A 27,603-nucleotide genomic window follows, 5' to 3' on the forward strand; every position below is an offset into this window, starting at 1 on the left:
TTCATTTTTTTTTTACATATAAGGGTTATTGTAAAAATTACCTTAAAAAATAAAGTATGGTAGAATTAACTATCTTTATGTGTCTGTTGTGTATGAATTATGTTCAGAGGGTACTGTTAGGTTGTGTTTGTGCGCATATGTGTTTTATTTTTTGGGTTGTTTTTTTTCAATTTGAATGTTTAGTTATTGGCATTCTAATTATTAATATTGTGAGATACTTATCTTGACAACCCCTTTTCGTCTTGTGTTAAGAAACACTTCCTCTTGTTTTTCTGCCCATTTTGAAATGCTTCTGTAAAGAAATATTTTGAACGAAATCTCTTCTTGGAGTAAAAGTTATAAAGTAACCAGAATTGTCTGCTATCTTTTTGACCTTCGTCATCGGTTCGCATACGTCCCTTGACCTTAGGACCCACTTGTATTTCAGTTGTAGAAAGTCAACCTTAGCTGCAGACATTGTTTTTGTGCTGATCAGTATCCACAAAAGACAGGTGTTAACCATTTATTTTACAAGTTCTTGGTTTAGTTTGAGTAATACACGCTATGCAATGTGGCAGTTTTGTTTTCTCTAATCAAAGTTCTCATGGGTGTGTCAGATCTTTGTCAGCCTGAAGTGGTGTAGAGCAGGAGAGGTGTGTGTGTGTGTGTATGTGTATGTGACGTGGCTGTCGCTGATGGGATGTGAGTGAAGCGCCCCTCCGGAGGAGTGTCTTGCTCAGGTGGCGACTCTCGAACTACATTCCTTGGTAGGTGTACTGCTCTGAATCACTGCCCGGCTCACAACCACAGCTGATAAAGTCATTTAAGACTGGGTGGCCCCGCCATACTGCTGTAAAACGTAAAGTCTACCCACTGACATTTAGAAATCAAATCCCAGTGCTTAAGCTTGACAGGCGTTTATAAGGCATGTGCCCCAGGTTAAATTTTTATCCCTAGAAGGGCGGTCGATTTGTGTATGTTTGCTCACCATTCTCTGCAAATGACTTTTACAGTATGCAAGGAGTTTTCCTCTAATTGCGGAATCTCCTCCAACTAGCTTTAGAAACTTTTCATTTGATTTACTAAGCTGGTCAAAATATGCAAAGCAAGAGAGTGCAAAGCCCTTCTTCATGCATTTGATTCCACAAGTGCTAATAACGCTTCTCTTGAGCCATATATTTGTCCTTGGTTTTTTGAGGGGGGGTTGTTGTAAATAAAGCAAATGCATAGAGATTGTTTACTCTTCAGGTTTCATCTCCTGGAGCTCTGGAGCTTTAAGTGGGAAAGATGATCTGTTCAGGGATACCCAGAGATCTGCACAGTGTTGTACACATGACACTTGTTTCTTTTTAAGGAAACCCTCCAGAGCCCTGATGATATTAAATAAGATGATAATGATGCGTACATGTAAATCATAATAAGATTTTCTCTGAGAAGAGCGTTGTCAGCTGTTAATATTTTTAAACCTTTATGGCTAATGTATTTGAAGAAATTTTTTTCCGTGTGTGTGGGGGAGCTGTGTAAATAATAGTAAAAATTGAGAAAATGTAAAGCAAGTTTATTGCCAGTCTGAGCTATAAGAAAACATCATTGTTATTTAACAGTAGAGCCTATAGTAAAAACACATGTAGCCAGGGCTGGCCCAAGACAAAATGCCGCCTGGGGCGAAGTTTAAAATGCCGCCCCCCGTACTTGCCTTTCAGCAGTCCTGCGGCGAGTCTCCCTGCTCGGTCTTGGTGCCGGCTTGTAATGTTGAGCGCCGGAAATCACGTCATCTTCCTGCGCTCAACATTACAAGCCGGCACCGAGACCGAGGGCTCGCAGAGGAGAGAGAGGGGCGCCGAGCGGGTACTGACAACTTGGTAAGATAAAACCACTCGGCGCCCTCTCTCTCTTCTCGGCTTTAAAAAAAAAAAAAAAAAAAAGTGCCGCCTGGAGCGGTTGCCCCACTCGGCTCCATCGTCTGGCCGCCCCTGCATGTAGCTTCAGGCATGACTCCATTTTTTTTATTTGTATAATATCTCTCATTCCTGAGTGCCAACAACACAAACACATGCTTACAGCTATGGTGTCTTACTGTGTGCTTATGTGGTACATTTGTTTTTACACAAAAGGCATCAGATGTGAACTGTGGTTTGGACGTGGTTTCAGTTGAAAAAAAATCAGTCTGGAAACCCATTAAATTGTCGCCTTTTACACCACGGAAGTGTGTTTGCTGTGAAAAGGGTTAATGAGCACTTACACCGCATTTTGGACCGGTTTTCCTGAGATTATTTTTTTTTGTTCACTGATTAGCCTGGACACAAGCTGATTGATAAAGCACGCCGTCTACATGCATGAGAGCTTTCCGATCGTCCAGATATATATTTGGCCAACATGTGCGGACAGTCTGCCAGTCACAGCTTGTACCATCCTTTGACGCCAAGAAAAGAAATGCTGAACAGGGGCTTGGATCGTGGTCAGTGCTTATGCTGCGACATTCGTTTTATTGCAGGTAGTGTTTATTGATAGTGTTCAAAGCAGTGCCAGTAAGCAGATAAAAATGACTGTTACGTACACGTTCTCTAGATTGTAAACTGGCTTGCAGTGGGTACCCTGACCTCTTAATTTTTAATAGTAAGTTTACCCAAAAAAATTCTCACTTCCTAAAACAGCGTATTCTGAATTGGCAGAGAATGCTATAACGGCAATAACCACTAACCGATGATCTGGGGATTGCCTGTTTAGGCTTCAATAGACATGAGTTGGCTAATGCTACATGTCTGGTCGCCGTGATGATGGACTTTGCACTGGTCCAAAGAGGCGGTTTTCTGACACCGTCCTTTTTGTATCAATGCTGCGCTGATGTTACTTGTGTAGAAATCTGTCCAGTTTAGCCAACTGGTGCTCTTGTCTCTAATCTGCTAACTGTTTCTGATTTTGTTTTAGCGGGTCACAAGTGGAGATTTCTGCCCTTTGCTGGTGTGTCTCTGAGGTATCACACTCGAGGATCTTTTTCTTGAAAGTTCCATAAAAAGTCTTACTCCAACTCTAAAACAATAGCTGTACATTTGTAAAAATGCTGAATTTCCAATATAAATGCTGGTTTATCCCTTCTATGGATGTGTTTTTTTTATTATGCTCGTTTTGATTTGAAGGAGATTTGCAAGCTGTTTGGCATTCATATTTTATTGAAATATTTCCACACTGACGTTATGGAGAAGTCATCTGGTTTATCAGAGATTTCTTGCTTTCTTAAGGATAAGAAAACATATTTATAGCCTGGTTTATACATTATTTGTGTTGCTTTACTACTGTGTTATGACAGAAACCGGCACGTAAGAAGGATTTTATGTAGGATCCAACAAATGGTTTTTCTGAATAGATTTTTATCATGTAGTCATTGTGATATATCAAACATTTCCTGTAGCCGGTTCATTTTGGACTAGTCTCTTTGGGATCTCTGCCTGTCTCAGCTTGCCAAGCAACCGGTCTGCTCTTTGACCTCTGATATTTTAGAAATGGAACTTGAAAGACACTGTGATGCTTTAAGTGCAACATAAATCAATGATCACATTTACAGAAGTGTGTTTGTGCATGGTGTCATAGAAGACTTGATAGTATTTTGATTAACCCCCCCCCCCCCAACAAATCTGTGTATACAGTAGCAAGAAAAAGCAAGTCGGTGAACCTTGAGTGGACAAGGGAGCTGAGAACTTGTAGGATTTTTCAAGCTGCCACGTGCATGAGTTACAGGTAAACAATTTTGGCGTTCTACCAGATGCTACAGTGGTTTATAGACGTTACACTCTGTGACACATTATTTTAACGTAAACAACATTAACACCTTTTCTAACTTAATCCACTGTTTGTCTTTAGGCTACCGTTGAACAAGGCACTGTGTCAGTACTTAATTATTTTGGCATTCCTTATTGACGACAAATCTTTCATTAATAAATTGGTCATGGTACGCTAACCTCAGTATCAACCTAAACTAATTCCACTAGCACTGACCTCCCTGAATATATGCAGATACCGAGTCACCCAGGCATTTGAGAATATCTATATATATATATATATATATTTATATCTATCTATCATGAGCAAGCGGACATGGAGGCATGCTCGTATACATAGTCGTGCCAGTGACTAGCTCTTCTGACAGTAGCTCCTCTCCGTCATTGTGTCCCAGGCCCCCTGTTACCTATTTGATAATCCTGCTACTAGTCGTTCAGATATCTACTCTGGTCTCTACTGTTGCCCTTTTAACCTCCTGTAAATACATGTATGATATTGCTGGTCAGAAGTCACACAGTGTCCTCCAGCGTGGCTTTGACTGAATGTCTGGACCATGTTTTGGGCAAGAACCAGTGCAGGCGGTGGGTGACTGCCTGCATCCTACATTGTAATGTGAAGCCTGTAGGCCATCCAATGTTGGCAGCCACAATGGTCACTATGATATATGCTGGGATACACAAGTGCTCTTTTAATTGTCCAAGTGAAGCTTAATGGAGTGTGTTTTGGAGTTTCTACTGTTTGAACCCTGTTAATTGTGCCATGGCCCATGTTGTAAACCTAGGATAGGAGAGAAGGCCTTTTACCTAGTGGCTGTCCCAGCACCATGATATGATAGTTACTTAAAGGCATTTGAAAATATAATCCTTTTATTTTCCTGTTGTGGTGCGTTTCACAAACTTACCGGTTAGTCGGCTTTAAGCACAGAGCTGGAATGTTGACTCTTGAACTATATTTAACATCATAAGGATTTTTTTTTATTTTTTTTTTAACCCCAAAAATATAAATATGTGACATCACCTCTTGTACTCCCCATGAGAAATGATGTGGGCATTTTATACAAGCATGCAACTGCCCCTCGGTATAATAAATTATCACCATAAAGTGCTTGTGCTGGTCTTGCCCCTTGACCTTAGTCCGTTATATGCATAGTAAACAAACTAATCGTCAGCAACTCAAGTTTATGCAAGTGTCTGAATTATCTAGTTTTGGTTCTCTCTCTGTGAGTATTAGTACATATCTGTAGAATAAAAGAAGAGTCCAGAGTCTGTATGTAGAAGTTGGCATATTCCCCAGATTTATTGTCCTGCCAAAACAATACATTACTGAAACTGCTTAAAGGGACACTTCAGCCATCGTGGATGCTAGACTGTCCTTTTTAAAAATGCTCAGTGGCCACGGGCTTCGTTTACACTGATCTGCCATGTTGTAGAAAGTCCAGTTCTAATTACATAATGGGGAGGAAACTGACACATTTCTACCGTTTGAAACCAAATTTCTCCTAAAACTATTACATCAATCAGCAGGCTGTAGGTGGATTCAATAAATGAAGTTGTGATGATACAACATGTGAAAGGAACAGTTTGCTTTAATGAAGCTGCCTAGTTAAATGATTTTCTGTATCAGAATATTCGGTAATTTTAGAAGCCTTGTCCAATTTCTTGCATTTGGAAACGACCTGAAATTTCCAGTCTGCTGATTCCATTATATCGGCAGTCGGTGAACACATTCTAGCCTGAGTTTATCTTCATTCCATTGTGAAATAGATTGTGTGGCTTTCAGGAGACCAGTCAAAAGATAATTTAGTGCTGAGGCCATCAAAGTGCTGAGTACAAGTCCTGTATATTGTGGTAGGACCCCCCCCCCCCGACACGAGTCTGAACTTGATTAAATGTACATTAAAGTGATAACACAGGCTAAAATAATGCAATCCCATTATGCAGACCACTCCAGCAATAATCCCTGCCCCTAATCGGACGCTAAATGTATGCAATCCAAGAAAGTAATGTTATACCTTATTTACTTCAGCGCAGGGTGTTGGAGGGTTCATTCAAAGTTCCTTTTAGGTTGGAAATTATAATATACGTGTGTATTTTAAATACATCAGATTTCTCTTGCTTTGGCTGTTAGCTCCATTGATGTGATGATTAGATATCAATGAAATGTTTGATACTGTATACTGTGAACTTGAAAAACCATTTTCATGTTAAAGAGGCTTGATAACTATAACCTTGCTTTAGGCAAGGCCAGATAAATAAAATAAAAAAATCTGCAATTCTAACACTGTTCCAGTCTGCCAAAGGGATATGGACTTTGGTGCCTTTTTAGAATTGTTGCATGACGACTGTAAAGGATAGAATGTATGATTTATAGATGTTAATTTTGACTTTTGAGCAGACCATCTCTTACTTTTTAATGCACCACCAATGCATATCTAAGCCTGCAGACTGTATCCTACAACATAAATCTTCCTGCAGTATCCATAGAACATTTGGTTAGCATCTTTTCAGTTCTAAGAACTAATTTATTTAGATTTCATTATGCAACCTTTTTGTGAAACTGCTAGTGAACACATTTGTACTGATGCATTGCTTGTTGCTAAAATCAGGTACGTTTTGTGTATTCCGTCCAGCAATTTAGGTAAATCGCAAAAGTTTAGGCTTAACCAGATCTCATTTGTGACAAAATGCTTAATCCATAATGTAACTGGTGGGGAAATATGTAGCGCCCTCTAGGGGAGTCAGTAGAGATTGCAGGAGGCGGTAAGTCAAATAGATTTTTTACTCTGTTCAGACACTTTATTATGTGTTTTGTTTGTTTTTTTCTTCATATTTACTGTCTTTGCTCGATTACCAGGCAACCTCTGAAACTTTGGATCTTAATGAAAGAAAAGACCTCAATATAAAGCAACCAGGAGTGGCTTTAAAAGGGCAGTGAGGGTATTTTTTTATTTTTTATTTTTTTTTTTATAGACCATTTTTAGAGACTTTTGTTTACTGTTTAAAATGCAATAAATGATGCCAAGATGAAAAAACGATTTATTGCTTTTATTACTTTATTTTCCTATTACTTTAGTTCCAGGGACACAGTATCTGCCTCTCCTCTCCCTCTCTGACACAAGGTCAAAGTGTGTCTAAAACAGAGGAAGGATTTACAATGGAGAGTTCACAGAGCACTGAATTGTCACTTATTGCCTTAGGTCACTGTAATCGCATGAATAAATTCAAAAAATAATGGTTGATCCTGGTATACCTAACTCTTAAGGCAGCCAGATTAAACCCACCCTATTCACCCCCACCAATTTGGGGGATGTATGGCTATGGATTGTGACAAGCCCCTACGCTTGTCAAATCCTCAATATACTTGCATCTGGCTTAGGGGGTGTTATTGACAGACACATGGCTGGGAGTGCCTGTCAAAAGATTGATTATCGGGCGGCCATATTTTTCTTCTTTCCTGGGCAGGAAAGCCGCATTGCCACCGATCACTGCAAAAATGCTGCAATGATTCGGATGTGCAGCAGAGCCGCAGATCTGAGGTCTGAATGAAAATGACCTCCATTATAAGACACAAGGTCTTTTTTTATTTTCAGAATCTAGAAAATACTGTATTTATGTGAAGCTCCATTGTTATTTAGGCATCTTACTGTATTCTTTGTGGGGGTGGTGGTCTGCAACAGCGTTTCATACTATAAAAATACCATATAAAATTATATATGTAATTCATTATCAAAGTGTGTTGCATGCACATAAGATGGTTTTGTGTAGTACAATAGCATGCAGGGCCCATTGCCTGCCAGTAAGCTCTTTGACCAACAAAAGTGGAACTGTTTACTGAGCTCAGTGACGTTTATGAGCAGGATAATATCGCATAAGGACCAACAATGGGGAGAGCTGTAGGTCTAGTGACAATGTGAAACAATGGTACACAACTGCATATGGCACTGTTTAGTGCTGGGTGGGCAACGTTTGCTTTTCAAGAGTTTTCCACCTAAACACAACCATTGCATTCATTCCCATATGCTTATACCCAGTATCTAATTTGGGCCAAATGTATAAAAGGAGAAGAGGACCCTGCTTTTGCAAACTTATAGTTGCTAACTCCAATAACAAAAAGGGTGTACAGATTACATGTTTTTACAAAATTTGCGTTATTAAATGTGTGTGTGTGTATATATATATATTATAATATATATATATTATAATATGTGTGTATGGGAGGGTGTCGATTGTCACTTTAAAGTGACATTATTGTATACTTTAACACTCCTGTTTGCTTAAAATATAGTTTTGTGTGTTTTGATTGATGTAAGTCATACAAAGTGTGGTTTGAAACAATGGCCGAGTGGTTTCTATAAACAGTGTTACTAAGTGGTTAGGTTGGGTAGTTGCTGCGTTTCAGTGTTCTGCACCAACTGAACAAGTTTGTCGACTTCCCTTTTTCTTACGCACAAACCACTGCAGTCTTGTGGACCTTTATTTCTAAGGCAGACATGCGCTCACACCGTGGCTGAATGCCCTGCGCCCAGGATGGGTGTTTTGTCACTCGTGGTGTCACAGATGTGTCTTCTTTTCCACAGTGTGTCCTTACACAGAGGGAACTGCAGACCTATACGGTTTGAGCCACCAATGCTGGATTTCCATGAACAGTAAGTTCTTCTCTGTTTTATATTTGTGTGATTGCAACGAGCGTACATTTTGCTTTACTGTTGTATATATGTAGGTGTAAAAATACAGCGTTATCAAATATGACTTATCTAAAAGCCAGTTTTGTTTTTAGTTTTTTTTTTTTAACAAACATACTTATATACTTACACGTACTAGCACACACACACCCAGTAACATACTTACACACACTAACGGCATCATCTCGCTGTACTCTGCGTACTGGGACCGGGGGAGCTCGGATCCGCGATATGCCCGAGGCTATTGTCGGTGCTGGGCAGGTGGCCTCTCTTATGGAAAGTACAGCCATCCCCCCGCCGCAAAACCAGGCACCCTGACGCATGAGTTACTTAATGGAACTATGACCCCATTTTAGCAGGGGACTAAACCTGCCATGTCAACATAACATCGTACAACATCAATAGATGGATACACAAAAAATGCAATACAATACTGTACAATTTGCTGTGATCTATGTCCATTCACCATTGCGTTTTGTTTTAGCTTCAAGCTATTAAAAGTAAATGGTGAGTCAGCAGCACACAGAGATGTCCAATCCAACAACATGGAAACTTTTGCACATGTATAATTCGGAACAGGAGGGTTTTTAGACATGGCATTTCATTTTTCTACCTGTACAGAGAACGCCTTTTGTCATATATAGAAATACATCCATACACGGCTCATATTAGTATGTATCCACACATGTTGCTGATAACGTGAGAAAAGACTGGTTTCATTGACTGTAACGTTTTCACGTGTGCAAATTGATTTACATACTTTGGTTGCTGTGTGTGTGCGAGCAACGCCAGGCTAGAACTCCGGTTACTCGTACTATTGTATAACTCAGAACGCTTGTATATAAACTAAATGATTGTTTAAAAATCTATTTCAAATGAAAGACCACCTAAATATAATACATTGGTAATCTAAATATACATAAAAAAAAATCTTATTGCTGGGGTCATATGATGTAGAGTCACATGACCTTGCAGAATTCTTGCGCATATTGATGAAAAGCAGATTTAAATGAAGACCCCATTGGGCTATTTAGTCACCAATGTTGCCCCAAGATTTGTGAGTATAAAAACATACTAGATGTATGTGTAGTTTTGGAAGTATTTTTTAAACTGCAATCTTGTGATGCAAACTAAAACCAGATGTAATTTATATTCACATTTCAGTGTGTTTCAAGTACAACCTAATGGTCCGCATTGTCGTGCAGGCATTCTGAGTGGGCTACCAAAGTGGGAATGCATTTTGATCTTTTTTGCGACATCTTTGTGGCTGGTTCTAGCTTAGCTATTTGGCTCTGAAGATTGCGGGATGTACATTTTATGGCAGACTGGGCAAGGGACTTAAGAACGTGTTACCGTGTGCAGACTCGCATGAGTACAGGTATATGCTTTTGTCGTTACACCTGAGGCTACAGTGTTTGTATCGGAGTTGTTTGTCTTCGGGCTACAGATGAACATGGCGCAAAGTATAAGTAAGCATACAATGCCTGTCGGGATGTTGTAAATCAGAATGTTTTGTAAATATTTTAAGTCATGGAATGGATTTTCATGTGATAGGTATATTTAGCAAAAGCCCATTGTTAATCCCCACGGACAAAAAGCTTGGTTGTTTAATGATGTCTGTAACGGGTTCACCAAGAGAGCTGTAGTAACTCCCAGAGATCACCCAGTATCCTCCTGTTGTCCCCGGAATAATTTCCAGCACCAGCCAGCATGCGCACCTTGGAACCCTGCTATGTGTACCCAATAAGTAGACACAACTACCTTGAACTGAGTACAGCAGGAATGAACAGTTTATTGGTGTAAAACATAGACTGATATAGCCACAGAACTTCATTAACATAAATTAACATTAATAAACAGGTACATGTAGACTACCCAACCTTTAATCCCCTTTAGCTACTGAATATCCCCCTGGTAAACATCCTGTTAATGGGATTAGTTTAACAATGGAGTTCCTGCCTGTTTGGCAGCCAGGCTGGAGCCATCTCTGAGTACCTTGGGCCCCTGTATGACAGGTCATTCTGTCACAATGTCCTTAAGTACTACCAAATTGATCAATACATCCAAACATGTATCTACAGGTGTTTCTTAATAATAATAACAACCCTTCGGTCACAGCTTAATACTTCTCTCCCAAGCATTCCTATTTTCCATTAGCTGGATGATGTATTAATGTATCATAGGGTTCTACGGCTTTAAGTGATATAGCAGAACATCATCCACGCTGCTTTAAAGGTCCATTACAACCCAATGTCCACTACAACCCTACTATAGAAGGATACATATTAAGGTACAAAAAAACCGATCTGACATTTCTTGCCACTGATTGCCTGCTTGAAGTTGTCGATTGGTGGCAGGAAAGTGCTCCTATAGAAATCTATACACACACAATATATATTCTAAATTCCCCAAATGCAACTCCTGCAGGGCGTTTAGCTAAGGGCTGTGCAAAGGGACAAATGTATAATGAGAATTTGCAGAATGAACTGCACAAAGGAACCACATCATAACATTGCATATGGTGGCTGGTGTGTCCCTTTAACTTTATCTCTCCATCCCGAGCATTTGTGAAGCAAATCGGTATAAAAGCTATAGACTGTCCAGATTTACGTGCAGAACGAGCAGATGGGAAAACCGATGCCGGTCCTGCATGCTGCAATCGGGCAAACAACCTAACATTACTAAATGAAGAAGTAACTGTCATTTTACAACGAATGAAGCTTCTCTGTACATCTGATTATCACCAGGGGAGAAATGTGGGCGAATACTGTTATTATTTTTACATAAACAAATGTGTTTTCTGCTCGTACAAGCGTAACGCACAGTGGCGTGCAATAGCGATTGCTCTTGGCTCGCAGCCTATCCCTAGCTAAGCTGCAGGGTGTTATACGCTATGTCGAGGTGTGTGTCTACTTGTATGTCACTTACCGATTATCAAGTCTGAATTTCTGTTTGACTGCATATCCTGTAAAAGGTTTTTGCATTTGATGTACCGAAATAGTCTATTTTGCATCCAAATATTACACTTTGACGTTGTATTATGCTTTAAAGTATAGTCACCGGGGCCAGTGATTGCAGGAGAGATACAGTTTCACCGACTTCGCTATACACCTGCTAGCAGAGATGAACCCTTACCCCACGTGCTGTGTAATACGGTCGGTTAGCTGACTTTCAACATTTGTGTGTTTATATAGGGCCAGCCAAGCTATTATTTTAGAAGGCTCTTGCTGCGGTTGACCCTTCCTAATGCAAACACCACCTTTTAGTGAATAAAATCCCTTTTAAATCAACATTTGGCATTTGTTTTGTTCCCCCTATTTAAAACCCGTAACATGTTGCCCTGTGTTACAAATTCATTAATTAATAAGATGGTGCGCTTCATTGGTTCCTTAACAAAGACTGGCACTTGAGCGTTACTGTAATAGTGGCACGTGGAGAAGATATACAGTCTAGAAAGAGATTCCAGGCACTCTGTAGTTACAGCCCAGCCTTCATGGACACTTTATTGCATATAATTGTCACCTATAGAAATTGGTCATGGTTGTGGAAGAGGGAAGACCTGCTCAGGGTTTGTTGAAGATTCATTATTTCATGGAGGCATGCATCATCTTCCACCTTTATATGCCCCATAGGATGGTGGGAAGAGAATGTACCATTCTCCAGGTCAAATTGTCTATTTACCCATACCATCTGGCATTTTCTAATGATATAAAAGGATAAAATGCTGTGCTTACAAAAGTTCCTTAGACGTCTCTCTCTCTCTCTCACCTCTCAACTGTCTACAATGGTTTATCGTAAATCTTGCGGTGGTCTAGTCTCCATCCCTAGTGATGCAAGGCTATCCCTAAAGGGCAACACTTTCGGCCACACAGAATTTGCTCTGACCATGCAAAAAATTGCTAAAGAGCTTGCATGGCAGATTACAGGTGTGTGTGTGTATATGTGTATATATATATATTACCAAGCCATAGCTTTTGTAAAGTCTGGTTTAGCAGAGGCGCTTCCGCCCCTTGTATTTTGGACCCTGCCAGTTAGTACACAGTTCACTGCACTTTGTCGGCAGGCTTTTTTATTTTTATTATCGGTTTTGCATGCCCAGCTTCCGAAAGGCTAATTTGCATTTTCTCTCTTCTGGTTACGTGAACGCATGGAAATCTCACCATACAAACAAATGAAAGTCTGTGCTTTGGGACGTCCTATTAATATCCTGCTTACTATTGCTTTTGCAGTGAGCAGAGAGGCACATCGGCCCTAGAAGATCTTGATCATCGAAGTTTTTCCTGAGTTGTCTTATTCTACACCTATTTGACAAAACATGTCATTTAGGATCAGACCTTAACGATTATTACAAAGCAGATAAGAGCAGTTTATGCCACTCTGCCGCTTGTACACCTTGTATTATCATTTCATGATGGCATGGTAGCTTAGTGTGCATGTGTGTGTGCATATACCGTATTGGCTCGAATATAGGCCGCACTTTTTCCCCCCACTTTAAGTCTTTAAAGTGGGGGTGCGGCCTATATTCGGGGTCTAGCGCCCGACCCGGGCAGGCAGCGGGGTTAGGATACAGATCCCCCGCAGCGATGCAGGGGACCCGTATCCTACTCTCCGATACGGTCAGACAGCCTCCCCTGCCAGCACTTTCCACGGGGGGTTGCCGGCACGGGAGGTTGTCTAAGCGCATCGTGCGGACGTTCATCGGCAGCGGAGGCTGTTTACCCGCATCGCCGTAGCCGGTGACCGTCCGCACGATGCGTTTTACCTCTGCCCCCAAGACTTACCAGAGCAGACTCCCGGGTGTCTTGCGGGGCCGGCGGGGGACACCTACGCAATACGTGTATACAACTTCCGGTGCCGGCACATCCGCTGAGTCCCGGCACCGGAAGTTGTATACGCGTATTGCGTAGATGTCCCCCGCCGGCCCCGCAAGACACCCGGGAGTCTGCTCCGGTAAGTCGGGGGGGGGCAGAGTGGCAGCATATCTCGGGGGGGGGGACAGTGGCAGCATATCTTGGGGGGGGGACAGTGGCAGCATATCTTGGGGGGGGACAGTGGCAGCATATCTCGGGGGGGGGGGAGTGGCAGCATGTTTTTTTGGTGCTTTTTTAAAGAAAAAAACTTTCTTTAAAAAAGCACCAAACTTTTAGGGTGCGGCCTATATACGGGGGCGGCCTATATCCGAGCCAATACGGTATATATAATTATATACTTTAAACATCAGCCATTTCTGCTACGATAGTCATTTATAACATTAACAACTATGCTGTATTTCTGATGTATTTGATGTTATTTTAATGGACAAAACTTGCTTTTCTTTCAAAAACAAATATTTCTGAGTGAGCCCAAACGCTTCAGCGGTAGTGTATATAATTTACGTTGTAGTGGTTTAGGTGCAGGTGTCGGACTACAAAGTGGAAGACTCCTAGTGCAATAGAAAATTTACTCTTTTGCTTAAGCGTTCAAATTCTTTTAAACATGAGGTAAAACCAAACGTTAAAATGCTTCATTTTTTGAGCTTCTGTTGCAGAGCTGTGTTTATTTTTCTTATAGACAAATATTTTTTTGTTTTTTAATATATTTTGTAGATTTTTGGATTTGTCATGTACAAAAATATTGTATTCAATTCTAGGCTTTAATACATTTGGAATTAAAGTAACTGATTATAGATCAAAGCCCCAGAGCGGAGTATTTTTTGATATATTATGGCTAGTAGAAGTATTATTAAACACTCATCTACAGACACCGGACAAGCCAGAAGGCTTGTTTTTTCCCTCAGAAATCTGATGGTGCTGCCCCCACCACATGGGATTCTGGGTAGGCGCATGCAAATAAGGTGAACAATTATCACCTTTTGCCTTTATATCCACTTTATACATGGACCCCTTGAAAGTAATTGCCTGCTGTACAGGACAGCCTTTTTACAGAACTCGGGTAAGAGGTGCAGTAGCCAGATCACCACTCATGGACAGCTGTTTCGTCCTTAATGGGACTCGTCAGCATGAGGTTGTGATACTGGCTGAATACTTGAGGCTTGGGGTAGCACGAGAAATAACAAAAGTTATAGTGGGTAAAGGTGGTGGGAAACCCTTCCACTAAAATCAAGGGCTAGTAGAAGTATTATTAAACACTCATCTACAGACATCAGACAAGCCAGAAGACTTGTTTTTCCCTCAGAAATCTCATGGTGCTGCCACCACAATATGTATTTTAGTAAAGATCCAGATATTTTTGTTAATATAAATAGGTATTTTCTGTGCTTTTAAAATAGTAGCATGATGTCAGAGGGTGGGGAAGAATGACGTCAATAAGGTGTGACACAGTCACTGTTCTCCGTGTATTCACGCATGTCTGTCCCCTCCTATATGAGTGAACCCTTACATAGTTTAACCCCATATTTTCACAGAGCTGTCTGAAACCGTAAGTGCTTTCCCTTTTTGCTGTATTTTGCTAATGTATGCAGTGAAGCATGAATCTAATGTCTGTTGTTATCCCCTTTTATTATGTCTTGGCCCTGTTAGAATTGTTGGGCTGTCTTTAGACACCTGCGAGTTTCTGTTGCTCTGCTGTGTATGTGTTTGGACCAAACAGCAAACCACTTAATTTTCCTTAGATCCGTACCAGTTAGATATTGCTTTTGTTTTTTGGCATTGCTGACTTTGTGCGTTTTTGTTAAAACAACAACAAAAATATCGAGCTGCATAACATAATTGCCAAAAGGGTTTTCTAACGATCAATTAGGCTTTTTGACTTAAACTTGGATTAGCCAACACAATGCGCCATTGGAACACATGAGTGATAAAGGGCCTCTGTATGCCTATGAAAATATTCCATTAAAGTTAACTACAATAGTCATTTACAACATTAACAACATCAGCACTGTATTTCTGATCCATTTGATATTTTAATGGACTAAACGTTTGAACAGTAGTGTGGGTGTTTCTCTCAATAGTATATGTTCTTGTTGACAACCTGCTGTGCCGTAAGAAGTGCTGAACAAGCGGATAATACATAATTTAAAGGCTGCTATATCATTGAATATATCTTCTCAATAGGGCTCATATCTGAGAAGAAAAAAAAACATTTATGGGGCAATGTAACCTTGACACCAACACAGGGAACAAAAAGGGAGAATGGAATGAAAGTTCTTCAATCCTGAATCAGTTACTGAAGAAATCCCCCTATTCTCACCATCCACACATACCTTATGTATAAAAATGAAAACCAAAACCACACACGCAATCAATCCCATTTGCTAAATATCCTTAGGTTCCAAAAGTATCTACTTAAGCAAATGTATAGGATAAAATCTATAATCTAAGCAGTGTTCTGTGTTCTCTGTGTCTTTACATTCCCTTGTATTTGCTTTCAGGCAGTAGATTTCCAACCGTATCATTGTTCTTTCTTTCTTTCCTCTTTTTCTTCCAGGCCGGTGGGAATGCCAAAAATGGAAAAAGTTTACTTGCACAATCCTAGTTCAGAAGAAACTATTACTTTAATATCAATATCAGCAACAACTTCACACTTTCATGCATCATTTTTTCAAAACAGAGTAAGTACTTTTCCTTTCTTACAATATTCACAATTCATATTGATTAACCGTGCCTGTAAAGATGGTCGGCATATTGTTCCAAAGATTAAACATCATTACAAAAATTGTTCAGTAGCAGGCTTGCAATTAGCTGCTCCAGTTTAAGACATTGACCGGAATTGGAGTTCTGAATATCTTATAGTGGTTTTCTGTCCATAAAGGCAGTAGGGAGAGTAGTTAAGTGAGACAGAAGAAAGCCAATAACTAAAGAATACTTGCATTGATTAGCAAAATGGACAAAAAAAATGTTTGGCCATCTTATGTGATATTCTGTCCCAATATATTTTGCATCGAGCAGTATGATTTGTATCTTTGAATGTGCCAAATATTTGTTAAGTAGTTTGGGATTTTCATTGCAAAGTCTCATTAGTAACATATATACGGCAAACTTCTAAATCGTGGAGAGATAGAGAAGCATTTTGAAGGTCAGCAGCACCTGAAGCAAAGTCACATACGGAAGAATGGAGAAGAGAAGGTCCTTCTGGCAACTCTGTGGTCACGCAAGACATGGCATGTTTATATGGATGGCACCTGTTACTGCTTTCCCTGAGCTGCATTGTACTGTCAGCTTTGGCCCATGCTAGTCTGACATGGTGTAAATCAAATTCATTCATTCATTCTTGCACAGCTCAAGCATGAGCGAATAAACTTTGTACAGTTTGTCTTCAATGTACCGCACATATTCATACTTCTTGTCTCAGTGGATGGCATTGGTGCATTGTGAACTTTCAGATTATTTTAAGGTGTTAGGCAATAAAGACAACTCTGGGAAGTAGTTAAGTTACATTTGTTTATTCTTCGGTAAATGTCTTTCCCATGCATTGAGAGACTTTAATAGTAGTGTGTGTGTGAGCATGCTTTGTTTTATTACAAAATTATTTTTGGAATAGCAGTAAAAGGCAGCTGTCAAAATGAAAGTGCAGTAAATACTTCACATAAAGGAGTAGTAAGGAGGACACTTGCAAATGACTTCAAAAGTCAGCTCGTTTTGAACGACACGAGGGGATTGAAATTAGAATGGTATGCTGGGAAACTACATTATACTTCTCGGTTCTCAATTGAGGGACCAAGACATTCCTAAAATTGTATAAATTTATGTGAGTGAATTCGTACAAATGTCTTTTTTTTTTTTTTTTTTTTTTTTTTAAGAAAAAGCTGTCTAATTTGTGAACGTAATAGTTTCTATGTGTTAAGTGTGTGTATATATGAATGTGTGTGTGTATATATATGTATGTTACAAACTGTTTTTATATAAATACCGTATTTGATTGAATAGGTCTGACTGAGACTAAGATTCAGATCCCCCGCAGCGCTGCAGGGGACCCGGATCCTCCTGTCTGGTAACCTCCGCTGCTGGTGCTTCTGATTCCCTGGTGTGTAGTCGGGGCAGCTGGTAGACGTCTACGAGATTCGTGTAGGCAACTTCTGCTGCAGCCGGAAGTAGGTGCCGTTAGCAGACTGGGTTGTGTGCGCCTATCGCGTAGACCTTCCCCGTCTGTCAGAGAGGAGAATTCCCCGCACCGCTGCTAACGGCACCTCCTTCCAGCTGCAGCGGAAGTTGCCTACACGAATCGCGTAGACGTCTACCCGCTGCCCCGACTACACACCAGGGAATCAGAAGCACCAGCAGCGGAGGTTACCAGACAGGAGGATCCGGGTCCCCTGCAGCGCTGCGGGGGATCTGAATCTTAGTCTCAGTCAGACCTATTCAATCAAATACGGTATTTATATAAAAACAGTTTGTAACATACAAATCGCGTCTACCTGCTGCCCCAACTACACACCAGGTAGTCAGAAGCACCGGTAAGTTTTTTTTGGGGGGGGGGTGTTAAATGGGGGCATAAGGCATTTCTGTAGGCAGAGTGCTCTATGATATGCCTTTTAACCCCCTTAATGTCACTCTGCCTCCACAAATGCCTTTTAACCCTCTATATGCCACTGTGCCTCCTGAAATGCCTTATACCTCCCTATATGCCACTCTGCCCCATGATATGCCTTTTAACCCCTAAATGCCATAGTGGCTCATAGGGGTATAAGGCATTTCTGGAGGCAGAGTGGCACATAGGGGGTCAAAAGGCATATCATGGGGCACAGTGGCATATAGGAGGTATAAGGCATGCCTGGGGGCAGATGTGCATAACTGGGGGGGGCAGGTTGGAAAATAAAAGGAAATGAAAACAAAAAATATTTTGTCTATTATAGCTTTTATTAAAAAACAAAAAATTGTTTACATGAATTAATATTTACTAGTAAAACATTTTTCCTATAGGGTTGTCTTTTATATTCAGGACTTTTTTTTCCTAAATTATTATTCAGAATTTTGGTGGTCGTCTTATAATCAGGGTCATCTTATAATTGAGCAAATACGGTACTATTAACCCCCCAATATTCCTTGTGAATATTGATCTGAGTTTTTTTGTTTGTTTTTATTCTGCAGAAAATTCTCCCAGGAGGGAATACGTCATTTGACGTGGTGTTTCTCGCAAGAGTAGTGGGAAACGTAGAAAATACTTTATTTATTAACACCTCTAATCATGGGGTATTTACCTATCAGGTAAGAAAGGACCCATTCATATTATTTAATACCTCTCAACATGAGCCTGCTTTGATTGGATTGCTATTCTGTTCAAATTTGACCTATTTTGTGTTAAAATATATATTTCTTGCAGGTTTTTGGAGTTGGGATCCCCAACCCGTATCGTCTGCGCCCTTTCATTGGTGCAAGAGTTCCTGTAAATAGCAGTTTTTCACCTTTAATTAATATTCACAATCCCCACAGTGAGCCTTTACAGGTATGTTCTGTACACAAAAGGGCTGTTAATGGTTGTGAACTCTCTCTGTATGTTACAGCTGGCCAGTAAATGGACGCGCCAGCACATTTAATGTATGCAATAGCGAAAGTCCCTTTACATTTTCACGGGGGCTTCCTTTTTTATTCTGCTTTCATACTCGTTTTGTTGTTCAGGTTTCATTTTTACCATATGTATGTTAAACTGTGATTCCTCTTTCACTTTTATGGAAAGTAGGGCCTTGTGTTTCAGTATATAGTTTTTATATCGTGTATATGAACGTTTATTTATTTTTACTCTATAAACTGCCGAGGGCTGCAAAAAAGTCTGGATGTACATACTTATATATTCTAAGTGTCACCTTGACCCTGATTTAGCGACGGGGGCATATATATGTATATCCATTGGGGTAGTAAGAGGTGGTTTTTCACCTACTCTGCTAAACCTAATACTCTTGTAACAAAAATCACCATTAAAACAGAATGCCTAATGCTGTTGAATACCTAAACCCTTCCAAGAAATAATTTTTATTTAACCGTCTAAACTTTTGCTGGGGAATTTATTATATATATAGCAGAAGCTGCACCTTCAGCGCTCCCAATCCCCTGTGTGCTCCAATGTTTCGCCCCGCTGACTGGCTTAGCCGGTCAGTGGCATGAAAGCACTCCCATTAAAATCATTCAAGGTGCTTTCCACACATGCTTGTTTACAAGAGGGACGCCACAAAACTTTAAAGGGACCTCTTGTCATGTATTAAAATACACATTGTGGCTGGAGTGTCTTTAACCCCTTAACGTCCATTGCCGGGTCAGGCACGTCATGCAAAACGGTCACTTAACGACCTATGACGTGCCTGACACGTCATGAGACTTAAACATGTCTGGCCCCTCCCCGGGGCGTCAACATCCGCCATACATTGTATGGCGGCGGACGCCCGTTTTAAAAGCGTTTAGGAGGCGCTCAACGATCACCTCCTAAACTTCAATGGTGTTGCTGGAATGCCTCCATCAGGAGGCATCCAGCAACACCAAATACTTACCCCAGGGCGGGCTGTGACCGGTCACAGCTGCAGCTGCACGCAGTCTTCGCCATCCGCAAGATGGCGGCGGCCCGGGAAAAAAAAAATAAAGTTGAAAAAGTTCGCTAGAGGGTCTCCAGACCCTCTAGAGAACTCTGGCTCCACTTGCAGGTTGAATACAGGTACTGCATTCAACCATACAAGTCAATGGAGCCCAGCTTTCTAATCACTATGTGATTAGTAAAATATTTAAAAAAAAAAAAAAGAGCTTAAAAAAAACATGGTAACATTTAAAAATTATTATGCTTTAGAGGAACTATCCAGTTCCAGCAAAATGTTAAAAAAAAGTCCAAAAAGAGTAAAATAAATAAAATAAAAAAAATAAAGTTTATTATGAGCAAGTGCTAAAATTAGCGCTGTATCTTCCCAAAAATCCTGACATGGAAAAATTTAAATAAAAGCATTTCAATACCCAAGGGGTGTCTAATTTAAAAAAATGAATGGTTTGATGGGGTAAATTGGAGTGGCCGGGCTCAAATAGGGCATAGGCACAGACTGACCGAAATGGGGGTAAAAAAGCGCACTTCCAAAATGTGGCATTTTAACCCCAAACACCAGACAAACCCATACATGTGGGGTATAACTGAACTCGGGAGATGTTCCTGAACACATATTAGGGTGTTTGATAGTGAGGTATACCTGGAGCTATAAATTTATACCCAAAGTACAATTTGTGTGAAAAAAAAAATACTACCACGAGGTGTGGCAAAGGCTGGTGGTAGAATCTGATGCATGGAAAGGGTTAAATACTAGCATTTTAAGTACCTTGGGGTGTCTAGTTTTCAAAAATATATGGTTTTATTAGGTAAATTATAGTGGCTAGGCTCAAAGATAGGGCATAGGCACAGACTGACCAAAATAGGGGGGAAAAAAAGCGCACTTCCCAAATGTGGCCTTTTAACCCCAAACAGCAGTCAAACCCATGCATGGGTTGGTATCACTGTACACGAGAGATGTTGTTGAACACGTATTAGGGTGGTGTTTGATAGTGACGTATACCTGGAGCTATAAATGTATACCCAAAGTACAATTTGTTTAACCCCTTGATGACAATTGCCGGTCCGGGCACGTCACGGAAAATCATGTCGTTAACGACAAATGACGTGCCAGGACCGTCATTTGTTAAAACGGGTAAAAAAAATCGATCCGTGATCGATTTCTTTTTTTTTTTTTACCCAAACGGCGTTGCTGTAATGCCTCGACCTCGAGGCATTCAGCAACGCCATGATCGGAATCAGGGGCCATGTCTGGCCCCTCCCCGGGGCGTCAACATCCGCCATACAATGTATGGCGGCGGACGCCCGTTTTAAAAGCGTTTAGGAGGCGATCACCTCCTAAACTTAAATGGTGACGCTGGAATGCCTCGATCAGGAGGCATCCAGCGACACCAAACACTTACCTCTTGATGGACTGTGACCGCTCCGGAGAGCGGTCACAGCCGCAGCTGCCGGTGATCTTCGCCATCAGCAAGATGGCGGCGACCCGGGAAAAAAAATAATAAAGACGAAAAAGTTCGCTAAACGGTCTCCTGACCCTCTAGAGAACTCTGGCTCCACTTGCAGGTTGAATACAGGTACTGCATTCAACCATGCAAGTCAATGGAGCTCAGCTTTCTAATCGGTGTGATTAGAAAAAAATAAATTAAAAATAAAATTAATAATCATTAGAAAAAAAATAGTAAAAAACCAGTAAAATGTAAAAATAATTTCCCTCTGATGTCACTATCTTCAAATTGAAAAAAAATCTTAAAAATGTTTTAAAAAAGGCAAAAAAAATGTAAAATATATATATAAAAAATATATTTTTGTGAGCAAGTCCTAAAATTAGCACATTAGCTTAAAACAATTCTCGCATGGAAAGAGTTAAAATACTGGCATATTAAATGCCCATGGGGTGTCTACTTTTAAAAAATGTACGATTTGATGGGGTAAATTGAATTGGCCGGATTCAACAATGTCCCAAATAACACGGGGGGAGGATGGCCACACATCTAATTTCCAATTCGAAAAATGCACACGTACCAAATGTGGCCTTTTAGTTCCCCCCAAAAATGACAAACCCATGCATGTGGGGTATCACTGTACTCAGGAGATGTTGCTGAACACATATTGGGGTGTCGTGTGACAGCGGCATATACCAGGAGCTGTAAATTCATACATAAAGTAGGTGTGTGTGGGAAAAATACACACACAAAAATACTACTGCAAACTTTGAAAAAATGCTGGTGGTAAAATGTGTGCATGCAAAGAGTTAAAATACCAGCATTTAAAATACCCTGGGGTGTCTAGTTTTCAAAAATATATGGCTTTATTGGGCACACTGAAATGGCCCGGCTCAAAGATGTACCAAATAGGGCATGGGCAGTGGATCCCCAAATGCCAAAGTTCCACATTGAAAAATGTGCACGCTCCAAATATGGCCCTTTCGCCCCCAAACAGCCAGGCAAAATCATTCATGTGGGGTATCACTGCGCTCAGGAGATGTTGCTGAACACATATTGGGGTGTTTTGTGATAGTGACATATACGAGAACTTTTTAATTCATACCTAAAGTAAAGTGTGTGAAAAAACAAATGCAAAAAAAAATGACTACCATAAAGTTTGACAAAGGCTGATGGTAGAATTAGTGCTTGGAAAGGGTTAAAATACTAGCACTTGGAATACCCTGGGCTGTCTAGTTTTCAAAAATATATGACTTGATGGGGTAAATTGCATTGCAGATACCCGAAATGGCACATGGGGGGAAGAATTACCAGATTTGGAAAAAAAGGCTTTGAAATAGCGAAACGCTACCTGTACTTTTTGCCCCATAATGTGTAGAAAAAGCAAAAAAACATAAAAACGTTGGGTATTTCTAAACTCAGGACAAATAGTAGAATCTATTTAGCAGGTTTTTTCATTACCTTTTATAGATGAGTAAAAGATTTTTCAACTAAAAGTTAGAAACAGTCATTTTTTTCTAAATTTTTCACCATATTTTATACTTTTTTTAATAGTAAATAATATGACACAATCAAAACAATGTCATCTAAAGAAAGCCCTTCTTGTCCTGAAAAAAACAATATCTAATGTGTGTGGGTTCAGTAAACGGGAAAGAAGATAATTACAACTAAACACGAGCAGCGCAGAAATGTTAAAACGGCCATTGTCACGAAGGGTACAAAAAGTAAAATCAGCCTTTGTCACGAAGGGGTTAAAAAAAAAATAAAAAAAAAAAATTCCAAAAAAATACTAACACAAAGTGTGGCAAAGGCTGGTGGTAGAATCTCATGCATGGAAAGGGTTAAAATACTAGCATTTGAAATACTTTGGGGTGTCTAGTTTTCAAAAATATATGGTTTGATGGGGTAAATTGAATTAGCTGGCTTCAAAGATGGTCCTATTAGGACATGGGGGCAGAATGACCAGAAGTTCCAAGTTAAAAAAATGTGGCGTTTTACCTCCCAAACAACAAGACAAACCCATGCATGGGGGGTATGACTGTACTCGGGAGATGTTGCTGAACACATATTGGGGTGTTTTGTGATAGTGACATATACGAGAACTTTTTAATTCATACCTAAAGTAAAGTGTGTGAAAAAACAAATGCAAAAAAAAATGACTACCATAAAGTTTGACAAAGGCTGATGGTAGAATTAGTGCTTGGAAAGGGTTAAAATACTAGCACTTGGAATACCCTGGGCTGTCTAGTTTTCAAAAATATATGACTTGATGGGGTAAATTGCATTGCAGATACCCGAAATGGCACATGGGGGGAAGAATTACCAGATTTGGAAAAAAAGGCTTTGAAATAGCGAAACGCTACCTGTACTTTTTGCCCCATAATGTGTAGAAAAAGCAAAAAAACATAAAAACGTTGGGTATTTCTAAACTCAGGACAAATAGTAGAATCTATTTAGCAGGTTTTTTCATTACCTTTTATAGATGAGTAAAAGATTTTTCAACTAAAAGTTAGAAACAGTCATTTTTTTCTAAATTTTTCACCATATTTTATACTTTTTTTAATAGTAAATAATATGACACAATCAAAACAATGTCATCTAAAGAAAGCCCTTCTTGTCCTGAAAAAAACAATATCTAATGTGTGTGGGTTCAGTAAACGGGAAAGAAGATAATTACAACTAAACACGAGCAGCGCAGAAATGTTAAAACGGCCATTGTCACGAAGGGTACAAAAAGTAAAATCAGCCTTTGTCACGAAGGGGTTAAAAAAAAAATAAAAAAAAAAAATTCCAAAAAAATACTAACACAAAGTGTGGCAAAGGCTGGTGGTAGAATCTCATGCATGGAAAGGGTTAAAATACTAGCATTTGAAATACTTTGGGGTGTCTAGTTTTCAAAAATATATGGTTTGATGGGGTAAATTGAATTAGCTGGCTTCAAAGATGGTCCTATTAGGACATGGGGGCAGAATGACCAGAAGTTCCAAGTTAAAAAAATGTGGCGTTTTACCTCCCAAACAACAAGACAAACCCATGCATGGGGGGTATGACTGTACTCGGGAGATGTTGCTGAACACATATTGGGGTGTTGTTTGAAAGTGATGTATACCTGGAGCTGTAAATCCATACCTGAAGAGCAATTTTAGCGATAAAAAAAACACAAAATAAATTACTACCACAAAGTTTGACAAAGACTGGTGGTAGAATTAGTGCATGGAAAGAGTTAAAATTCTAGCATTTGAAATACCTTGGGGTGTCTAGTTTTCAAAAATATATGATTTGATGGGGTAAATTGCATTGGCTGGCTTCAAAGATACCCGAAATGGCACATAGGAGGAAGAATTACCAGATTTGGAAAAAATGGTTTTGAAATAGCAAAACACTACCTGTACTTAATGCTCCATAACGTGCAGAAAAAAGCAAAAAAACATAAAAACATTGGGTATTTCTAAACTCAGGACAAATAGTAGAATATGTTTAGTAGGTTTTTTCATTAGCTTTTTTGGATGAGTAAAAGATTTTTGGGGCAAAAGTCAGAAAATGTGTGGGTTTTTTGTTTTTTTTTTTTGGTTTTTTTTTTTACATTTTTCATCATTTTATTATTTTTTTTTATGGGAAATTAGATAATATGATTAAAACAATGGTATCTGAAGAAAGTCCTGAAAAAAACAACATATAATTTGTTCACTAAATGAGTGAAGAGAAAATTACATCTAAACACGAACGCATCAAAAGTGTTAAAACAGCCTCGGTCCCAATGGTACAAAAGGTAAAACACAGCCTGGTCCTTAAGGGGTTAAATACTGGTACTTGTGTTTTATCCCTGTTTATAAAAAAAAATATTTATTATTATAATATAGCATTTTGGTATTTTTTTCCTTCTGTGTGTGTAGTAATATAGACATACTGCTATTTTGTTAACAGGTGGTAGAAATGTACTCAAGTGGGGGAGATCTGCACTTAGAGCTTCCTACAGGCCAGCAAGGAGGCACCAGGAAGCTGTGGGTGAGCATGGTTCTAGACCTAAATAAGGAGCGATAAGTGGACATGATTTGTATGATGATTGTTGTCATTATTGTTGTTTCTGTGCCCCGAAGTCATGGTTTGCCGTTTTATTTTCAGGAAATCCCACCCTATGAAACAAAAGGTGTCATGCGTGCAAGCTTCTCGTCGCGGGAAGCCGACAATCACACTGCCTTCATTAGGATTAAAACCAATGCTTCAGACAGTGCTGAATTTATTATATTGCCTGTGGAGGTAGAAGTCACCACAGGTTTGTTTTCACCTTGTTTATACGGCGATATAGGAACAGCAAACGAGATATATTTAGGGGATTGTTAAATCAAACAAGAGGTCCCGTGGCCCCATGAAGTGTTTGGCTATGAGCTGTCATCAAAGTTAGCCAACATTTGGCACGAGTGGCTCTGTTGTGTGGGCTTTTCCTGAGGTGCACCTGCCTGAGAGAACTAGATGGTCCTAAATGAGTGCATGGTCTACCTTGTGCAAAGTTATGTGTGGAAAGTCTCTTAAATGGAGAGGGCTACTAAGACCATTATAATGACGAAAGACTAGTTTAAGGCCAACTCTAGGGTTGTGGAGCAATGTGTCCCCCTCCTTGCAAGCACTTGAGTCTGTAGTTGAAGGTAATACCTTTTTATTTGGCCATCATAGTAAAACATGAAAAGGTTGAATAATCTTGTGAAGGTAGCCCACACCAGCCTCTAGGGCTATACAGTTGCCTTGGTTGCTTACATGGTGGGACAGAGTTAAAACTCTTGCCATTGATCACCAATTTTCTTGAAGTGATTGTGTAAAATGTTGTTTCTTTTCAGCGCCAGGAATTTATTCGTCAGCAGAGATGCTAGATTTTGGCACATTAAGAACACAAGGTATGAGCAGCTGCTTGAGTGAAACGTAATATATGTAGTTGATCGGTTAGCAAGAAGCTTTACTGGCATCCCCAATGCCATTAAACCATTCTTGGATATTCTACTGAGAGCACATAAGCTTTTAAGTTACATCTGGCCCGTGCCTTTGCAGAATACGTTAAACCCTGACCTGTGCACACTGTACCAGAACTAGACAGCGGAGGAGTAAATATAAAATGCCTGCGGTGCCTTTGTGCCGCAGCTTGTCCATGCACAGTTGGCTCTGAAAGATAGCACGTGTAGTACGGGAAGATATAGCACATATTACCGGCAAGGTGACCTGATATACTGAACAACTGTCAAATTGTGTGTACACAAATAAAGGTATTTATGTATAAAGGCAGTGGGAAATGTCCACAATACAGCATGAGCATTATGTTGGAAGTTCTGGTGTCTGCACTAGGTTTACCGCTTTGCATCTCCATAGGACCGTTAAGATGTACACTGCAAGGTATACAAAAATAGGTTTTACAGCAGTCATCTCTTTTGGAGAGAAAAAAACTTGATTTATGGAAGCAGCAGTCCTCTTCCTTTCTATAATGCATGCATGTGTCTGGTCCCAATCCATGTTTTGAAATAACATAACCCACAAATTTAGGGGAACAAAAACACACAATCGCGCAACAAGGCTCTGTATTTTAACGTGTTTCTTTCAACCTTTACAGATCAACCCAAAGTTTTAAATCTCCATTTGTTAAATTCAGGAATGAAAGATGTACCAATTACAGTAAGTAGGATCAGCATGTAACCATATTTTTCTTTTTCAATAAAGCGGCAATTACATAAACTAAAAGTACTCTGCCTGGTATTTGAGATCATTAGAAGCTTGAAGTCATTGGGGAAATTGATGGGCACGTAGCAGCCATAGTCAGGGGTTATTCCTGCTGTCGGTTGCGATATTTCATTTTCTTTTGGGTACACGTGTATTTAGTTTCTACCACTTATTTGCATGCGTTTTTCATTGGGGTGGCTAAGCTGTAAAGAAAAGCCCACGGTAGTTTCAGAAATAGTTTTCGCTGGGAAACTCTATTAATAAAGGTTTTTATTCCAACTAAGCCTTTATCCACGTTAGTTCCAACAACATTAATTTTAGAATACTGAAGAGAACTAAAGATTAAATATGTTTGTTCTGCACTATGCATTTTGATTTAAGACCACTGAAGATCCAAAGTGTGATTGGCTTATGTGGCCTCCTCAATAAAAAGCCATGGCTCGTTTTTAAATCGTATATTTTAAATGTGATATTACAAGTATCCCATACTGCTCAGCGGTTGCTGTTTGGGCTGGCACACAGCTCTTTACTCCCACTGTTCTATGGAGATACATTTTCAGCTTTAGAAGT

The 27,603-nt window shown here is 39.8% G+C and overlaps 1 protein-coding gene across 1 annotated transcript in view; it reads left to right on the forward strand.

Moving 5' to 3' along the window:
• The window catches only part of LOC149289189 (transmembrane protein 131-like), a 69,226-nt gene that overhangs the window by 21,515 nt on the left and 20,108 nt on the right, over positions 1-27,603 (forward strand). The window contains exons 4-11 of the mRNA XM_089490860.1: positions 8,333-8,401; positions 15,863-15,986; positions 18,463-18,579; positions 18,695-18,817; positions 25,258-25,338; positions 25,456-25,606; positions 26,166-26,222; positions 26,927-26,988. Of these exons, the coding sequence (XP_089346986.1) occupies positions 8,333-8,401; positions 15,863-15,986; positions 18,463-18,579; positions 18,695-18,817; positions 25,258-25,338; positions 25,456-25,606; positions 26,166-26,222; positions 26,927-26,988 (784 nt within the window). The remainder of the gene's footprint in view (positions 1-8,332; positions 8,402-15,862; positions 15,987-18,462; positions 18,580-18,694; positions 18,818-25,257; positions 25,339-25,455; positions 25,607-26,165; positions 26,223-26,926; positions 26,989-27,603) is intronic.

The sequence above is a fragment of the Sceloporus occidentalis genome, unplaced genomic scaffold, assembly GCF_023333645.1.
Source record: "Sceloporus occidentalis isolate IW3139 unplaced genomic scaffold, rSceOcc1.0.p SCAF_47, whole genome shotgun sequence".
Taxonomy (NCBI): domain Eukaryota; kingdom Metazoa; phylum Chordata; class Lepidosauria; order Squamata; family Phrynosomatidae; genus Sceloporus; species Sceloporus occidentalis.